General features: G+C 39.5%; 1 protein-coding gene across 1 annotated transcript; it reads right to left on the bottom strand.

The window, feature by feature from the left end:
- Positions 1-69: 69 nt before the first annotated feature.
- On the bottom strand, positions 70-20,343 carry CFAP36 (cilia and flagella associated protein 36). Its single transcript, XM_079791545.1, has 10 exons — positions 20,022-20,343; positions 15,885-15,949; positions 14,901-15,002; positions 8,813-8,927; positions 6,156-6,243; positions 4,466-4,517; positions 3,805-3,907; positions 1,088-1,227; positions 760-909; positions 70-237 (listed from the first exon to the last, which is right to left on the bottom strand). The coding sequence occupies exons 1-10, from the start codon at positions 20,134-20,136 to the stop codon at positions 136-138; spliced, it is 1,032 nt and encodes a 343-aa protein (XP_079647671.1). The 5' UTR covers positions 20,137-20,343; the 3' UTR covers positions 70-135.
- Between the last annotated feature and the right edge of the window lie 159 nt (positions 20,344-20,502).

Here is a 20,502-nt window from a genome sequence, read left to right as displayed (position 1 = left end):
TTCAATAAAACAGTAATAATGAGTTTGAATTTGCATTTATAAACAAGTATTTGAAACTAACAGGTTCAGTGTAAGGATTAAATAATTTATTTTTAAGAAAGTTTTCATTTCTCTTTTGCTAAATTGGTTTTAAATTTACTTATTAATAACTTCTTCTTTAAGTTTCTCTGCAAGCAATCTCCTCTTTAGTAATGTTTGCATCTCCTCTGCTGTCATTTCTGGTTTCTCTGTCATTTCCTTAAATAAAAAAAAGAAAAGAAAAAGAAAAAAATTGGCTACAGTATAAGATGGGTTCATTTGTCTAAAATTCCCAATATACTGCCCTGAACAAAGAGCATTTTTATTGAAATTTTTTTAAAAGTCACACATGGACTAAGTTCCATAAATCTCTTCCTTACAAAATTTCTTCTTGGGAAGCCTCTTAAAGGTTGTGGCTAGGACACTGATGCTGCTCTACAGTATAATATGTCAAAAGGCTCAGGTGAAATTCGACTGCTGACCCTTACGCACTCAGAATAGGGCAAGTAAAGAAATAAGAAATGTATAATGAAACTGCTATCATATCTACCTCACAAAATCCTCATTACATAACCATCTTACTGCCTAGAAAAGACAGAAGGCGCTCCACTAGCAGGGAGGTTAATATAAATGGATCTACAAGCAATGTTGATTAGTAAAGCTTTCTTCCACATATTCTGATTTTGAGAATTCCACCTCTAGATGTACTAGTTTTGACATACTAGTTAAGATCAGCCATACCTCTACTTCCCCAGCAGGTTTTCCCTTCTGTTCTGTATTTTGCATCTGCTTAGTCTTCATATCCTTTCTCATGGACATCAACTTATCTCTCTTCTGCTTGAGATAGTGCTCTCGTTGCCGCAGCTCTTCTGTTCCAAGTGTTGATAAATTCTGGGCCAAAAAAAGGGAACTATTTTAGATTCAAGTTCATATAGTAAATGGCAAAGATACCTGACTGATTCAATTAGAAGTTTGAGTTCAAGATAACAAAAGTATATGACTGTTTACATTGCTTGCTCCTAGTACTTTGTCATTTTGTTCATAGTTCTTAAAAAGTAATGTTACTTACTGCTATTGGTCCTTCAGTGCTTGCATATTCAAAGCCAGGAATCTTCAGGCCTTTTTGTGGGAGGGAAGATGTTTCAGGCGACATTTCCAGTTTTCCTGCCAAAGGTTCCACTGCTGAATTAGCCAAATGCACTTTCGCTTCTGGCAGTAGACAGAGACCAAGCAGAATATTATATTAAGTACTAGAGGCCCAGTGCATGATTTAATCATGCACCTGGTGCACCAGCGGGCTGGCTGTCCGCCGGTGCCCCAGGCCTTCCGAAAGCCTCCGGCGCTGCGGAGGCTTTCGAAAGGCCTTGTGCCGGAGCAGACAGCCGGCCAGGTCCCCCGCTTTGGCCTTTGATCGCGGGGGACCCGGCCGGCTGTCCGCGGGTGCCCCAGGCCTTCCGAAAGCCTCCGGCAGCCATGGCACAGACGCTGAGCTCGCGGCGCCAGTGGCACCGCGAGCTCAGCGTCCTGCTGGCCCAATCAGCTACCCCGGCCACCCTGAGTCCCGCCCCCTGCGCCTCCTGCTGGCCCAATCGTGGGCGTAGCGGAGTGATGGTAATTTACATATTACCATTTTATTATGTAGGATTAGACTAGGTTCAGCAAAATGAGCTAGTATTAATAACACTTGTTTTTTTCTCACACTCATTCAATCAACACGCATTGATTCAGTGCCTATACAGTACCAGGCACTGGTTAAGAACAATAAACATGGTCTCTGTCCTCAATGACCAGTTTCTTACAAACAATGACATTTTAATACCAAATTTCTGCTGTTTGATACTACAGCTACAAAATGATAAAATTCTCATCTAAAGATTAGAACTCCACTATAATGTAATACAAGATTGCCACATAAGCCAAATAAACAGTACTAGAATCCAAACTTTTGCTTGTGGGTAAAAACAGTAAGTGAACCTATATTTTCAGAACCGTTAATGTAAAGCTATAATTTTTTGTAGTGGAAGAGTAAATACCAATAATATCAATAAATTTTGTTTGTAATATATATTAACCCTTTGCACTCGCTTGCTTTTTTCTCGATTCCTTTATTCTACTCGGGATTTAATATTTTAAATACCCCAGATTTTACAAAGCGCGGCAGTAGAATAAAAAACTGGAGTGTTTTTTTCATACAAACTTATTTGGATTTTTTTTATACTTCAAATTATTGATACATTCAAAGAGTATAAAAAGAACTGCTACTGATGCTAACCATGTCGAGTCACACTCGACATCCGAGTGCAAAAGGTTAAAGATAACTATAAACCTACCAACACATTAAGAAAATGTAAAGATTTTAAGAGAGACGATATGGCAGCAGAATAGACGGATGTGTCCCGAGCCTTGTCCCGGAGCAGTAGAATGAGCAACTAAAGCGAATAACATCCACCCCGAAATGGCATAGTAGACACAGCTGGTGAGACAATTCGGAGCTGGGAAGGGCAGAGGACGCCTGGAGAACGGTAAAATTGGGGATCTGGGCTGGAGAGAACTCTGAGCCCAGAGGGTCAGAGGGAAACTGCACAGGGAAATATCAAACCCATATTATCTATACTAATAAAAGGGTAATATGCTAATTAGACTGGAAGACCTTCTGGATATCCTTTACAGACAAAGCCATGGTGGCAGGGCCAAGGCAGAGGCAGTTAAGAGCGATCAGGCCAGGAGGGGAGGGCAATTGGGGGCTATCAGGCCAGCAAGGGGGGGCCAGTTGGGGGCGAGGCTAGTGGGGGGCAGTTGGGGACGAGCAGGCCAGCAGACAGAGATCAGGCCTAAACTGGCAGTCGGACATCCCCCAAGGGGTCCCATATTGGAGAGGGTGCAGGTCGGGCTGAGGAACACCCACCCCCCCCTACATGAATTTCATGCTCCAGGCCACTAGTCTCAATTATAAAAGTTCTTCTAAACTAAAGTGTAAAAGAACACAAGATTTGAAGTCAGAAGACCAAGCAGAGTAATCCACAGCTTAAGCATTTAATAGTTTAGTGATTTTGGACAAGTCACCCAATTTCCTTAAATTTCTTGTTAAAAAAAAGAAGGCAATATCATAATATCTACCTGACAGAGTTATGTTTTTATTTTTTAATTGAGAAAAGGATGTTTCTTTAAAAACACAGAAATCCATGATAAAATGAAGTGAATTAATGATCATTATTCAATTTCTATTTCAGAATTACTTGTTTTCATATTAAGGAAATCAGAGCATACTGAAAATGGATTTCTACATATTCAACAATTTCATCTGCTAACATTTCCCACACAGATTCTCAGTGATTTTGCTTTCAACAATAGTTCCTGACTAAACATCTGGATAAATTAGCTACCTCTTATTTTCAAGATGTGCTTTAATTCACTTGGAAAATAATATTATCATTCCAAGTTTAGCTTCTTACTTTCCACATAATTGTGGTCAAGGGTGAGAATACCAAATGTTATGTGAATACATTTTAGATGCTACAGCTGTGGTACCAAAGGCTGGTGGCAGGCTTACTGCTCTGGGTTCCAGGCTTCACTTAGAAATGTGGGAACTATACCATTTCTGTCAGCTGGGTATTTCCTACCAGCAATCTTTTTAGCTAAATTCACAAAGAACTTTAAATACCAATGGCCATTCAACACTCCGTCCAGGGTTTTAGAGGGTTAAGTATGTCAAAGAAAGTTGCACACTCTTTACAATGTTTATGTATTCATATTATTAGAGAAAGTTTAGTGACACATCAAGCTTACCTAAGGGTGGGTGTGCATCATGTTCACCATCCCCCTGGGAATTACTCATTTTTGCAGTTTCATCAGCATTCGCCGTGGGTTCTTCTGTTTTAGCCTCTGATAACTTCAGGAATTCATTACACAATTTAAAAAAAAAACAAACATTTTTTTGATTAGTCTTTACTACTTCATTACTTAAAAACTCCAAAGACATTAGTTGTTTTTTTTTAAATTACTGTTCTGTTTTTCCAAAGTTTTTAAGATGTTTCCATTATATCCTCCATTTTTTAAAAATATGTTTTATTTATTTCAGACAGAGGAAGAGATAGAAACATCAATGATGCTTCAAAACTGAAGAAATCAAGGAGAGTGGGGAAGTAAAATATTTTTCTTAATCTTCTTTTATTCATAAAATTAAGGGAAATTTTTAAAAGGAATCCCCCAAAATATAAATGGTATTACAGTGTTTTGGAGTTAATAATGTAGTCTTTCTTGGAAATTTAAAGGTAGGTTGTTGGATTAATTATAAACTTATAAAGTTAAATACAAATGCTTAGAATTGCCAAGATAATATGAATACTTTTAGGAATTGTGTAGTTCCATATAAGCTTAAATTTTAACAACAAAAACTAGGTTAACAATAATGAAATACTTCTATTATATTAATATATTCTGTAGGCACCTGCTTTTTTCTCTTCTTTTCTTCCTCCTGGTCATATTCTTCTTTTGACTTTCTGAAATATATAAAATAAGGTAGAAAAGTAAATTTTCTTTTTTGGTCAAAGAAAAAATATTCAACAAGCAACGTGCTAACCTAAGCTTATAATATGTGCAAGGAATTTTGGAAACAAAAATGAAAATAATTGGGCTTTGCTTAAATCAGCTTACATCAACTGAGAAAGATATACATACACTTTTACAGCATAGAGTTAATAATATAAAATACAGGCATGCCCATTTCTTCTGGAAATGTCAATGTCCGCTTGATAAACAAAGATCAATAGGTTTAAAACTCTAAACCCAAATTTGAATGGAAAATCCCATTAATATCGACTTTGACCTCTGTCTTTATTTATAGCCCTCTTGATAAAATCCACTGCTCCCCTCCTTCTACTTTTCCCAGTGGCACCTGAGCTATCACAAAGCTTTTCTAATGCCATTATGCCCAAGCCTTAACAGCTTTCATAAACTGCTGAGGCAGTCTGATTTAGGAAAACAGCCATCACCTCTCTTACGTGTTCATAACTAAGCTCTACTACTTATACAGTATCACACACCCCTCAAAAACCCTTAGAAAATAACATTTAAAAGTACAATGTTGATCAGTTTTCAGACCACCAATCAACCAACAGAGGCAACCAGGATAAGTCAAAACTTTACTAGTCTTCTAAACCTAACACCAAACATCCTTACCTCTTCAACACTGTAAACTCAAAACATTCTGTGTTATCTCAGGCTCCCATTTGCCCCTGCCGTGGAATGTAGGATCTGGCAGGAAAAAGCTGGGTTCACTCACACATCTGCCTCCCTCTCCACAACCACTCAAATCCCCTGAAATTAAGCAGTAAGTCCTAGAGCTCCTTACTATCAACCAGCCTCTCCTCCCTTCTGCTTTAGAGCTGGGAACAAGGTGAGCAGGTGGGGGTACCACAGGATGCTAGAAGATTTGTGGTTACAACCCTTCCTCTCTACAGGTGACACAGTGGATGAAGGCTTTTACTATATATTTCTCACAGATTTAAAAATTAGGTGCTGAAATTGCCCCTCCAAACTTTCTATGGGGTCGGGGACAACAGGCCCAAGGGGGGAAATATGCCCCGTTAGTGGACTGCACACTCCGTGTCAGGCATTTGGCTGAGAATCATGTAACTGGGGCAAGGAAGAGAGGAGAAAGACAGTCATCTGGATAGGCACCTCCCACTGTCCTCTTCCCCTTGCAAGTTACCTGCCACTCATTCAGCTATTTGGTCTCTGGAGTCTGGATGTCCAGCCTCCTACTGTGAGACACATGGCTTGAGCCACCTCTGATACTGAGATCCAAAAGCCATGGAGTTTCCTGGTCAGCTCAGGCCACTACACCCCTTTCCAGGCATGGATCTACTGCATCTTGTTCCAATTTAGCTTCCTATTCCCACCACGGAAGTAGAAGACACTCCCATTTGTGTTGATCTGAAAATAATTTTTTTCTGTCCATTAAGAAATGTAATATATACATAGTTATAAACAAAATAAAATGACAAGTCGTTTTCATGGTCTTCAGTAGAAAATTAGATATTTTACTAGTTCATAATATTTTGGGGGTGAAAAGCATATATACAAGTCATATTACAAAATTCTAGTGATTCATTCAAAAAATAATTAAAGAAGGATACCTAAGAACTTCCCTCAGGATTTTCATCTCTTCCTGTTCAAGATCACTGACCACATCAGAACCATCTGTTAAGCAGTCAGGTAATACACCTGTTCAAAACCAGACCACATGGGAGAATATCAACTCAACTGAAAACATTTATTTCTCACTATCCTAGTTCATCAAGAAGTACAAATAATTTATTAATACCTGTCACTTTTAAAAAGATTGTAAACTATTATCTTTTTAACTATGGTCTTTTTTACTTTTTATCCTTTCAGGGAATCAGCAGTTCCCAACACCACCACCACCCAAAAACAAAACAAACAAAAAAAATAAAACCACACAATTTTACCTAGAAATGTCTCTTATTTGTATTGCTTATTAAAAGTAGCAACTATTATATATGGTATTAAAAATTAATTTAAGCTATTTTCTTCCCTAATCACAACTAGCAGAGGGTATAGCACTGAACTCAGTAGGTTCCTACTAATGAAACTATGCTCTCAAAAGTATCCCTTAAAAGGGGAAAGAGTTTACAAGATAAAATATAAAATACTTTGTTAATTAAAATAGCATGTTAATACTCTTCATTCATATTACAACAAATGCTACTGAAAGGGGCCCTGCTTACTACATGCAAAAAAGCCTGGTGCTAAGCACTTAGGGGGAATATAAAGATGAATAAAACAATCTCTGTCCTTGAAGCTTCTATGCAAATATTGGGCTAATAACTATAAACCAGGGCAGTACCAACTGCAGCCTAAGGCAAATAATAATTTATAGCAAGTAATTATAAGTATTAATTTAATTTACTTTATTACCTATATCTTCTTAATAAGAAGGTAGACTGGTAATAAGTGTTCTGTTCCTATCTATAATTACATTCTCATAATATTAGCAGCATGTCTCAAATTTTTACCTGCTATTTTTCGGTCCACATATGACAATGGGCTTTTGGATCTAATCTAAATTAAAGTAGCTTTATTATTTTAATCCCCTTGTTGTTTAAATGCATTTTTAATTAAACTTTTTATTTTGAGATAATTACAATTTCACACACGGTTGCAAGAAATAATACAAAGTGATGCTATGTACTCTTTACCCAGTTTCTCCCAATGGTAACATCTTGCAAAACTACAGTACAGTATCACAATCAGAAAACTGACATCTATATAACCCATTAATCTTAAGTGCATTTTTGCTAAGTCAAAAGATATACAATTAGTATTCTCCTAATACACTTTGTAAGGAAAATGAAAAGAACAAAGGAAAGAATAATGTAGCAGTATGCAATTCTTCAAAACCATCAAAATAATGCTCTGATTTGCATTTCCCCAAAATTCTTTGATAAAATACAACAAAGAATCCAGAGAGCTTTTGGATTTTTCTCACCACAAATACAATTTTCAAATGGTCTACAGATTTGAGTAAAATCAACATTGCTCTAAGGTCCTCAGCCCTGGATCTAAGTTACTAAAATTCTGCAGCACACCAAAAAATATATTTTTTGCTGATCTGACGAAAAAAATAGGTATAATTTTGATTCATTCACACAGATGGCTATTGTTCTGTTGGCTGTTGTCATATTTTTATTTGTTAGTCTAAGAGAAAAGAGGTCAGTGCCCCTGACTAAATAGTCAGGTATTGCATGTTTTTTAAATTCTTGCGGCACACCAGTTGAAAATCACTGTTCTAAGGGATTGAGTCTCTACTCACATGAGACAAATGAGAGGAGAATCCACAAGGGCCCTGCAACATTTTATTGTTTTCCCTGCAACAAGAGAAACTCTATTGTTGCATGTCCCAGACCCTTAGAAGCAAACAGTATCACTGACCAACAGCTCTCGTACCTTTGAGAAACAATCAAAGAAAAGGTACTGCTGCCAAACTATTAAAAAGAACACAGGCATGGTAAAGAATATCAGTGGCAATCTATTGAGCAAAGGAACACATAGGTTATTAAGGTCAGGTTTTGTCCAACAACAGTAGTTCTCAGTGTGGTCCCAAGACCAAGAGCTTTACCATCATCTGGGAACTTGTTAAAAATGCAAAGTTTTAGGCCCTACCCCAGACTTACTGAATCAGAAACTGAGAGACATATGTATTTCTACAAGCCCCCCCCCCCCCCCCCCCCCGCCAACTGCTTCCAATGCTTTAATCCCACAAGCGCCTAGATCAGGGTTAGGGATTGAGCCTGCAACCAAGGTATGCACCCTTGACCAGAATTGAACCTGGGACCCTTCAGTCCTCCGTCCAACGTTCTATCCACTGAGCCCAACCAGCTAGGGTTGGAAACCAGTTTCTACATTGGTTTCCTAAGGTCCTAGCAATGACAAGCCAGAGGAAGGGTAGTCACATTCTCTCAACTGTAACTACAACTGTGATCACTCAAAAATACTGAATTTCATAAACTCTTTGGCTGGACAGAAAAATCAAGCTCTCTGAAACCTAAATCATCCTTCCATCAAATTCTGGTCTGCATTTGAAATGTCAAACACACACTGATTAGGAAGTTTACACTCTTGAATCTCTTAAGTCAGCCATAGACTTTCAAACTTGAATAAATATAAACATAAAGGCAGCTACATTTAAGACCATGTTAGAATCAGCATAGTCAAAATTGCAACAACAAAAAAAGTGCATTTAGCACTTCGATTTCTAAATTCAACATTTTACCATTTCTCTCTTGAATTATTCGAATGGCTTGCAGCTGCATTTCAATGTTTTTCTGGACCATCATTGCTTTAAAGATAGTAAAATCTTCTGCGGCCAACACGGGTTGCAAAATGGCCTGTGGAAAGAAATCTGTAAGTTAAATTCACATTTTAAAACTACATGTATTTATTGCACTTCTTAGACAATGCATTTTCATCAACATTGAGGCAAGACCTACCAACACAAAGATTACAACTCACTAAAGGCTCAGATGATGTTAGCATTTTTTAGCAATAAAGTATTTTTTAATTAAAGTATATACGTTGTATTTTACACATAAAAACAGAATCTGAATTTGTTTTTCTGCCTAAATAAGCTATTTGGTTATATTCTGTCACTTGAAATGTATTGTTTAATGATAAATCATTAACTACAATATGATCCCTTAATTAATAAAAATACCCAATTAAATAAAAGTAAATGCCAAAAAAATAAGTCTGAAAAGTAAGTGTAATATGTTATTAGTAATGTGAGAATGCAATTGCAATTGTCCTATATGTAGAAAGTTTCACGGAAGAGGCAGAATTAGAAATTAAGATGTAAAATCCTTTTCTGGCTAAAACTGAAGTGTAACAAATTAGAAGAAAATAAATAAAGGTGTCTACCCCACAATACCCAAATTAACATTTCCTTAACTACAGAAAACTACTGTTATATCAAAGAGCAAACCAATTCCCAAGCTAACCAATAAGAAGTAGAATAAAATTTGAAATGCGTAAAAACCTAAAAGAAAACACTCAGATGTGATCCATCTTACTAAAATCTTACTTCAAGTTTTACATGATATTGTGGAAAAGCTGAACACACAAAATTGTGGAGAGGCAATGAAGGGTGTGCTGTTCTTGTTCACCAGGTAGGCGGCAGCAATGTCAAAGACACCTTAACAAAAGCGCCATCAAAGAGCTCTAAGCAAAGAGGAAGGAGCCCTTCCCACAACAACCAGCTCACATCCTAGACACCCCCAGTATAGAAAAATAAAGTGCAAACGTAGCTCTCTGTGACAATTATAGGGTCAACTATAGGAAAAATGTTTCTTTTCCTTTAAATTCAATAACACTATTCGAAAGGCCCAGGGCAGAGATGGTGAATAGGCTTAATCTGTGTTTGACTAAAGTTGCAGCCCAGAGCTCAGTAATTGTGGGCAGCCTCTGATAGATCAGTGATGTCCACCAGGGCCTCTTTATGGCATTATGGCACTACATAACTTTGTTCTGGGGCTTCCCAGACTTCTTATTAGAAATATCAAATACTTTAAACTCATCACTAACAAACACTTGCAGGGCACCGCTATTGATGCAATGTGTCAACTAGAGCTTCTTTTAGCAAGTCAGTTTGAGCTGATACTTAAAAGCATACTGCAGGGCTTCTCAAAGTGTGTTTTAAGAATACAGGAAGGAGGGGTTAACTGAATATTCCTAAGCCCTGCCCTAGACATAATGAATCTAAATTTCTGACGGATAGGTGCCCATGTATCTCCCCATATAATTCTTAAAATATTAAAGTCTGAGAGCTACTGGTACATTGGCGAAAAAATGAGGCCTTGACATCAAAAGCCTCTGCTATCAGCTCAATTTTAGGTAAACTTAAAACTGCTCTAAAAAAGTCTATTAATTTTTTTTTTAGTCTATTAATTTTTTAAAGTCTTACACAAAATATTGTTAATTACCCTGTGTGTATTTTTAGGAAATGAAAGTTACACCACATATGTAATCTTGTCAATGATCCAAGTTATTGAGGGGGAAGCATAATTTTCCCAAATTACTAGTATTACAAATATTAATGTATTAATATATAATAGTATCTATACTAATAAAAGGGTAATATACTAATTACACTGGGAGACCTTCAAGGAGACCTTCCAGATGTTCTTCTGGACAAAGCCATGATGGCAGGGCCGAGGTAGAGGTGGTTAGAGGCCAAGAGGGGAGGGGAGTTGTGGGTGATCAGGCGGGTGGGGGGGGGTGTTGGAGGTAATCAGGCCGGCGGGGGGGGGGGGCAGTTGGGAGTGAGCAGACCAGCAGTGGGGCCAGTTGGGGCGAACAGGCTGTCAGTGGGGGTCAGTTGGGGGTGATCAGGACAGCAGGGGGAAGGACAGTTTGGAGTGAGCAGACCAGCAGGGGCGGGCAGTTGGGGGCAAGCAGGCCAGTGGGGAGGGAGGGTGGAGGTGAGCAGGCCAGCAGGGGAGGCAGTTGGGGGCGAGCACACTGTCATAGGGGGCATTTGGGGGTGATCAGGCTGGCAGGGGGGGCATTTGGGGGCGAGCAGGCCGGCGGCGGGGGGCAGTTGGGGGTGAGCAGGCTGGCAGGCATAGTGGTTAGGGGCAATCAGGCAGGCAGGCAGGCAGGCGAGCGGTTAGGAGCCAGCAGTCCCGGATTGCGAGAGGGATGTCTGACTGCCGGTTTAGGCCCAATCCCTGTAAACCAGCAGTAGGACATCCTTCGAGGGGTCCCAGATTGGAGAGGGTGCAGGCCGGGCTGAGGGACACCCCACCCCCATGCACGAATTTTGTGCACCAGGCCTCTAGTATTAATAATAATATAATATAGCATTAATGTCTTTCTTATAAATGTCAAGATAATCAACTGAATAAACAAAAACAAGAGCAAAAAATAATTTGTCTCTTGCCATATAGAAATCTCTGGTTTTGGCAATACATTGATAACAATGATGAACTCGATTCTCACCAAAAAAAAAATCACAAGCAATGAAGGAAGTCACTTTTGCCTATTTCAATTGGAAAATAGCACATAATTAGTAATATTACTTAAAACAAGTGAAATAATATCTCTGTATTTATTATATTGCCATAATTTTCTAAACTATTTAGAAAGATATTCTAAGTCATAAGCATTTTTAAAATAATCACACATATATAACAGTAAAACATGCTCTTAAAAAGTCTTTTTCTTTTTTTTTAACTAGAGTTCTTTATTTAATTAATGTCATTAGACCCCTTACCACTCCTGCTGACTTTAATACACAGAGTATTCCAGGACCAGTGGTTTAGGTCTAATGATAACCAAACCAGGAAAAAGAATCTTTCAAGTTGGCTTTAGCAATACAATGGGAACTAGCAACTGATTTAAAAAACAAAATCAAACTAAGCAAACCAAAACAAAATAAAAATTACCTCCTAAAATTATCCAGGGCAAGCAAATGGTTTCTTGAATTCATTCTTAGGCCCCCCATTGACATAATGGAATTACCTTATCTGTCAGTGGGGGTCAGTTGTAATAATAGTATATTAATGTATTAATATATATAATAGTATCTATACTAATATAATCTTCGCTATCAGATCAGGGCAAGAATCAACCAATGACTGTACAAACAGAACCATAAATTGATGTTTCTCTTTCTCTCTCTCCCCCTCCCTCTCTTTCTAAAATAAATAAAATTTTTTAAAAGATTATATAATTGCTGCAAAGCAATATGTAACATATTTTGAGCTGTTTTTCTGATAATGGTGACAGACTTAGCTGATTCAATCAGGTTGATATTCAGTATCTGGTGCTAAGAGTTTGCCCCAAAAGAGAATAAAGCTAACTAGTCCACATGGGGATTGAACCCATGACCCTGGCCTGATTAACACAGTGCTAATCAACCACCAAAATAGCCACAGATAATTAAGAGGCGCTTCCATATATACCACCTTATATATGTCAGGTATTGTGCTAAATGCTTTATGAACATTACCTCTGAAATTGCACAAAAATCTTTCAAAGTAGATACTCTCCATATTTTATGGTTATGGAAATTTATAATCAGATTGGATAAGAAAGGAAAACCAAAACAACTTTTGTCCGAGGTCTTAGATCTAGTAAATGAAAAATGTATGACTCATATCAAGTTCTGTCTGTGTCAAAAGACTTGAGTCCTTGTACCAATCAAATCCAGATAAATCAAAAGGTGTTGTATAATAGAACAAATGAGAAAGATGTGTTACTCTTGATCTGAAAGCAATATTTTAAAATTCTGGATACCTTCATTCAAATAATTTAAACTTATCCTGATAACAAAAACAAAAGATGGATATGTCTAATATTACTGTGAACATTTTTATTCACAAAGTAATTGAGACTCTAATAGTACTGTGAACATCTTTATTCAGGAAATATTCCGGAAACACAAGGAAAATAAAAACAAATACCAATGTCTTAAAAATAAATTTAAATGCTACTTAGTAACTTTCAAATTCTTCCTATTTCACTAAAAAGGAGAAGAAAATAGTGTCTATTATTATTCCTTAAACTAAAACTACAGTGTATATACAACAAAAGCTACTGGTGAACTGTAAAACAACTTTTGTTTTTTATAATTATTAATCAACAAAATCATGTTTGCTTACATTCATGATGGTATATCAATAGCATTTAATATTTCTTTAAATGTCATGTTATATTTAAGATTTTCTATCTCTAGAATCAGAGGTGATCATTCAATGAGCAAAAGTTGTGCAAAAGAAAACTGAAGCAGGAAGTGCTTAACAGTAGTTAAAGCAAGCTCTTCTAAGCCACAATAAAGAGATAATTTAAGTTAACAATAATTTATTAAGAACTGCCTATTAGGAATTAAGTTCTCATCCTGTGATAGATGCTGGGAATGCAAAGTTACTTAAAACAGCTCAAAGGACTTACAACCTAGTAAAGGAAACAGAGTTGTAAGAAACTATAAATAAAGGCAGAATACCAAAAAATGTAAGTGCCCCGTGAGGCACGATGCGTGTTAGTCGGACTAGAAGGATCAGGAAACCTGCCTTAAGAAGAAGATTTAAGCCAGGCCCTGTGATGAGGATTTCCTGGATAAGGAAAGGATGGTGGGGTGGGGATGTGGGAGCCAAATATTCCAGAGTAAAGGAATAGCATAAGCAAAGTCACTTACGAGAGCAAGTGGCCTGAAATGACTGTAGTACATAATGTATTGGAGAACTATAGCAGGAGAAGGCAGCTAAAAATATAATTTGGGGTCACATCATAGAGAATCCTAATGGTAGATGCTGGGAAGCTAAAACAACTCTTTCAGAAGAAGGCTACTTGGTAATAGTAACATATCCCTATCCTCAGCCTCTGAGCAAGAGGCTCGCAGGTGGGGGGCCTGGGCTGGTATCCTGATTCAACTACCTACTTAGCTGTGTACTTTGCTCTAGTTGTTTAATGTATTTGTGCATTCGTTTTCTCAGTTCTAAATGGAAGTATAATATTTCTTAAGGAATATCAGGAAAATTAAATGAGATAATACATATCAAGTGCCTAAAATAAGCAACTAACATGAGCCCTCAATAAATATTAGTTATAAATTCACATGATACCTACTTCAGCCCAGCACTGCAGAACTAATCCTATATAATAAGAGAGGAATATGCTAATTATCCATTACGCCATGAGGCATAACGACCGACCGTGTAACGACCAGATCACGAATCTGCAGGACGGTGGGGCAGCAAACTACAAGCGGGCAGCGGAGAGCTATAGGAGGGGGCAGGGCAGCAAGCTCTGATGGGGGGAGGAGGAGGAGGAGGTGGGGAGAGCTACAGGAGGGCGGCAGCGAGCTACTGGCTACAAGCGGGCAGCGGAGAGCTACAGGAGCAGGCAGGGCAGCAAGCAAGCAGGAGGCAGAGAGCTATACAAGGGAGCAGGGCAGCAAGCTATGGGGGGGGGGGGGGCGGGAGGAGCTACAGGAGGGCGGCAGAGAGCTACTGGCGCACGGATTCCTGTGCAGGGCACTAGTAAGACAATAAAAGTAGTTCCAAAAGGAGGAAGCCCCAGGAACTGTGTTCTATGAATTTGCTAGATTAAAAAAGGAGCAACTACAAAACTATCAGTGATCTATTATATTCTAAATACAGAAAGTTCTTTTTTAATTGCATCAGTTCATTAATGCCTCAAATAATCATTTTGCAATGTATTTATAAAAAAGAACTCATATGTGATGACTTACTACAATGTCAAGAATAATCTTTGATAATCAAACATAGCAAATTTAAGTGAAACCCTTTTTTGGGTCATTTTTGTCAACACCATATGTTATGGAATAACATGAAAGCAAAAACCTGTGATGTCCGGGTCTTTGCAAGAGGAGAAGTGCATGCTTCTTGAAATTGATCTTCATTAATTCCAATTTCTTTGAGATAACCTTCTAACAGCTTTTCAACCTAAAAAGAGGAAGTTTAACTTTTATAATTTACATAGAAAAATTCAAAATGACAGTTTTCATGTTAAGTATGAGTTTAAGAGTATAATAAAATGTTTGTTTGCAATTTTAATTTACATAAAATTATACTACATGAGAGTGGCAATGTTTTTCATTGAAAAAACAAACAATAAAAAAATTAAAAATTTTCACAGAGTATCTAATGAAATTTTATTTCTTCTACTGAAAATAACTGAAGTCAAGATTATGAAGTTTGATGAGGTACAACTCTTCTGCTACCCAGAGGAGTCATTTTTAAAAATCACAAGACAACTGACTAAATTAATAACACTTCCCAGGATGCATCAGCAAAAGAAGAATAAAATTTAAAGATTAGATGCAAGATTCCTTAACATAGTCATCCTAAACCATTCTTTAGATTATAGAGTAGAAGAAATATGAAGTCATAAGGATGAGATGCTGAAAGAACTCTTGGAGTCTGATGCAACTAGTAGTACTATTAGGATAGACTGAATTTTTTAAAGAATTTTGATAGACAAATCTATTTTTTAATTTATTTTTAAGTTTATTTATTTATTCATTTTGTATTTATTTTTGTCAATCCTCACCTGAGGATATTTTTCCGTTGATTTTTAGGGTGAGTGGAAAGGAGGGGGAGAGACAGAGAGAAAAACATCTATGTGAGAGAGACACATTGATTGGTTGCCTCCGAGATACGTGCCTTTGACAAGCATTGAACCCAAGACCTTATGGTCCTTGGGCCAACACTCTATCCACTGAGCCAAACCAGCTAGGGCACCATTTTTTAATTTAGAAGAGCTAAAATTAATATTATTCGAATTACCTTTAAAAATCAGTAAAAAATATAAATAAAAGTACTTACTAGTTCTTTGTATTCCTGATGAATCTCTGTATAGGTCAATTTGCTTTCTTCTTCATCATCAAAAACTAAATTGAATAAAATATTGCATAAAAAATAAATGATATCATTAATGCTACTATAAAAGTCTACTCCTATATCTTACAAACAGATACTTGTATATGTACTTACAAGGATATACTTATACATACATTAGAGGCCTGGTGCACGAAATTCATGCACTGGAGAAGGGGAGGGTCCCTCAGTCTGGCCTGTGCCTTCTTGCAGTCTGGGACCCCTCGCTCCTTACCACCCGCCTGCTCACTGCTCCTTATCGCTCGGTTCACTGTTCCTTAGTGCTGCCGCGGAGGCAGGAGAGGCTCCCGCCACCGCCGCTGTGCTTGCCAGCTGTGAGCCCAGCTTCTGGCTGAGTGGCACTCCTCCTGTAGGAGCCTGCTGACCACCAGGGAGCAGCTCCTGCATTGAGCGTCTGCCTCCTGGTGGTCAGTGTGCATCATAGTGACCGGTCGTTCTGGTTGTTCCGTCATAAAGGTCGCTTAGGCTTTTATTATATAGACTAGAGGCCCGATGCATGAAATTCGTGCAAGGGCCTTGGCACCCACCGCCACCGAGGCCAGGGGCCTCTGCTGCCTCTGCCTCAGCCCTGCCTACTGCGGCTTTCTCCAGAAGCAAGGATGTCCAGTCTAATTAACATATTACGCTTTTATTATTATTATTATTATATACTAGAAGCCCGTTGCACAAAGTTTCGTGCAATAGACTTTCCTTCACCTGGCTGCCAGCACCAGTTTTCCGCCAGCACCAGTTTTCCTCTGAGGGGCGGGACTCGGGAGGCGCTCCGATCGGCGGGTGGCCAGAGGAAAACTGGTGCTGGCGGAAAACTGGTGCCAACAGCATGCAATCGGCCACCCGGAATTCCGCCACCAGCCCCATGGGTCCTCCCGCAGCGCCGGCCGTTTAGGCTGGCGGGAGGAGTGGGGAGCGGGGACTCGCGAGTCCCCACCCCCCGCTCCTACTGCCAGCCAATCGGCCACCCTGAGTCCCGCCCCCCGTGCCTCCAGCCGGCCCAATCGTGGGCGTAGCGGAGTGATGCAATTTACATATTACCTTTTTATTATGAAGGATACCATACAGGGATGGGCAAAAGTAGTATTACAGTTGTGAGTATGCGAAACAGAGTTTATTACTGTATTATTATTTATTATTGTATTATTTTCCATATGAACTGCAAACGTACATTTGTTTGCTCACCCCTGTATGTATCTGTCAGTCCTAGATCTTTTTACCTTTACCTGGCATCCTTGGTCCCCACTTCTTTGAGTCATTATATATACACTAGAGGCCCAGTGCACAAAATTAGTGCATGGGTAAGGTCCCTAGGCCTGGCTGGCAATTAGGGCCAATCAGATTCCCCGCCTCCCCACCTCCCCGCCTCCTCCTTCCCTAGCTCCCTCAGTGCCCCCTCAGGGCCCTGCCGACCCCTCTGGTCACCCACCAAGGTCCCCACCGCCCCCTGGTGGTCAGCACACGTCATAGCAAGCAATCGAACTCCCAGTCTCCTGGTCAAACTCCCACAGGGACACTTTGCATATAAGCCTTTTATATATGTATGGATAGTATTAATTGTAAACAAGTTATTTTTCTTACTTAAAATCTAATTCATATGGAAAACAAACACTAATTTGTTACTTTTCAATCAATAATATAAGGCAACAATTTCTTTATAAATTTTTCATGGACTATTACTGTTAACAATTTTTAAGAAATAATTCCTTTCACAATGGGCTCCATATTTTATAGTACTGGACCTTTGCTGATTAAAATTTTACTGAAAAGTTACTAGGCCATTTTTGTTATATATAAATCAATAATGAAGTTAAATAAAACCAAAACAAATTGTTTAACTGAATGATCATATGTGTGAAACAATGTAGATTAGAAAGATATATTTTCCCTCAAAAAGCTAACAATCTAATTAGGGAACCAGGGCAAATTCAAGAATTGTAAACAATAAACTTTTTTACACACACCCCCATCTTTCAAAAATACAAAACTAACTTCTGTAATTTTTTATTTAAGACTCTTGAATGATTGCTCTTTGCCTAGGGAATAAGTACAAAATCCTTAGAAGGCCAGGCAAACTCCTCCAAGATTGGATCCCAAGCTTCATCTCCCACCACTCCAACACCCAATCTTTGCACTCTTAACAATACAATTACTTGGAATACCACCAAATACAGTGCTTCAAATCTAATGCCTTTCCTCAAGCCGGTCTTAGATCTTTTTGCTTTTGCCTCCCTGGTCCCAACTTCTTCAAGTCATTATAAGTAGCACACACTTCGTGACCTGCTACCCCGCTCCTAGGCTGGTTAGATGCCTTCCTCTGAACCCTTATAGTATAGCACCATGTCCCTACCTTTATTATAACACCTGTCATTTTGTATTTAAATCCCATTTACTTGCCTGTCTTCCCCACTTCTTAAGGATAATAATTGTGTCTTATTCATCTTTCTATCCCCAGCTTCTGGCCCAAAGACACTCAATAATGTTTGTCGAAATAAATGCTGATATCACAAAGTTGTACAAAACTAATCTTTAAAATATCTGACGTGGAGAATAGCACACTGACAACCCAAAGTCAAGTGAACTATAATGATTATTTCAAGGGTCACTGGGATGTTAATTCTGAAACCAAATTACTGCATTCCATGTTTATAAAACTGAGGATTACTGTTTCCCTGTAAGATCACGCAATCGGGTGCATTATTACTGAGATGCAGCCACTTTAGATTTTGGGGGATAAAAAGAAGAACAATGCTTGAATTTTTTCCCATTTCAGCATCTAGTCTCAGTGGGATAAATGGAATCAAAAGGTGACAAAATTTCCTTTGTCTCCTAAACGAGGTCAGAATTCCACATGCTTTATCAGTCTCAATAGCATTTTAATTTCTTTAAAAGCACAAATACAAGTTATTTTTCATTTCTTTAAAAAAAATACCTGTAAAAACAATATGTAATAAATACTATTTGAATTTTTATTATGGCAATGAAAAGATTCAGTGGTCAAATTAAACTTCCTCTCCACCACATTCATGGAATCTTAGGGTTGAAAGGACTCTTAAAAGGGCATCCAGGATAACCAACCATTTGGTAGTTGAAATCCCGCTCTAGCACATTTCCATTCAGTTGCTGTCAGATCCATCCAAACACGAGTGCCTGGGGAGCTCATCACCTTCTGAGGAAGGTTAACTTACCTGGGATGCATTGCCTTATGAAGCACTTCCTTCAGAGAAATTTGTTTCCCTGTAGCTTGTACCCACTGAGCCTAGCTCCACCCCACTGAACCTTACAAAACAAGTCTAATCCTTCCAACATAAGACAGAAATTCAAATGATGAATGGATTACTCCCATCAAAGTCTTGCCCAGCTAAACAACCAGAATGACAGTTGGGCATTCATCTGGATGACAGGTTTCTGGTTCCTAATGGGCTCCAATTTGTCTCCAAGGACTGAACGCAGAACTCCAAGAGTGAACTGATCAGAACCTGGGGGTCACCTTCCCTCACAGGGAATGTTACGCCACGTTTCTGTACCTCATTGGTTAGAAAATAGCTCTACCCCACCCCCACCCCCCACCACCACCACTACCACCCCTTTTGGGTATAGCCGAGAGTCAGAGCTCAATAAAGGGAATGCAGGCCACCAGGATCGCCGGTTCTGAGCCTGCAGTATTCACACGCCCCTCTTTGCGGTCAACTGTTGGGAACAGACGGAACTCAGAGGCAAACTGACGCCTCTGCCCCCAAGCCTCTGGGGAGGCTGTTGAAGAAGCCCACCCAAACGGTGCACCTGCCCAGACCAGAAACGTGCAGGATGCGGGGAGAGACCAAACCTGGGGTTCAAGTCTAATGTGTGTTCTTGGGCCCCGCGGGAGGAGAGCCTCGGTCCCATTTTCAGTTCTGTCAAAAGAAAACACTGGCGTCGTGACAGCTAAACCTCCTACAGACCCAGCTCTAAACCCGGCGGATCGGGTTTGGAGCCCGGGAAGATGGAGATGGTTGGTGGGGACCACCTCCCCGTCGACTGCTGGTGCGAAAGCGGCAAGAACAACGGATGGTCAGTTCGGGCTCTCGTGTTTACCTTCACATTTCTGCTCCACAAAATCCAAGATGGGGATGGACCAGTCCGGGCCTCGCAGGAATCCCGCGATGCTCTCCACCACCCATTCTACCTCGTCCTCTTCTTCCGCAGCCATCCGGCCGGGCGGAGCGCCGCGGGACCCGAGGCCAGACCCCCGGAGCCAGCGAAGGCCCTTCGACCGCAGGGAGCTGAGAGCAAACTGGTGAAGAATTGCCCCCCGCAGTGGCCCTGTCACCTGGATGATAGCGACGGACTAGTTAACGTAAAATGGTCGCTATGGCAACACCTGCGCTCCCCGCAGCCGTCCGGAAGTGAGGCCAGCTTCGCGGGGAGCCTGCGCATTTCAGAGAAAGGGGCATTGAAGCTTCCTATTGGCTAGAAAAGAACAGTGGCGGATCAAAAGATAGCCTTCCGCCCATTGGCCCGGCGTTGCTAGGACGGAGAGTAGACGTGTAGTCATTGGCTGGAGGTCCTAGCAGGA

The sequence above is a fragment of the Cnephaeus nilssonii genome, assembly GCF_951640355.1.
Source record: "Cnephaeus nilssonii genome assembly, chromosome: 15".
Classification (NCBI taxonomy): domain Eukaryota; kingdom Metazoa; phylum Chordata; class Mammalia; order Chiroptera; family Vespertilionidae; genus Cnephaeus; species Cnephaeus nilssonii.
Note: the sequence above shows the minus strand (reverse complement) of the source record. Positions and strands in the feature narration are given on the sequence as shown.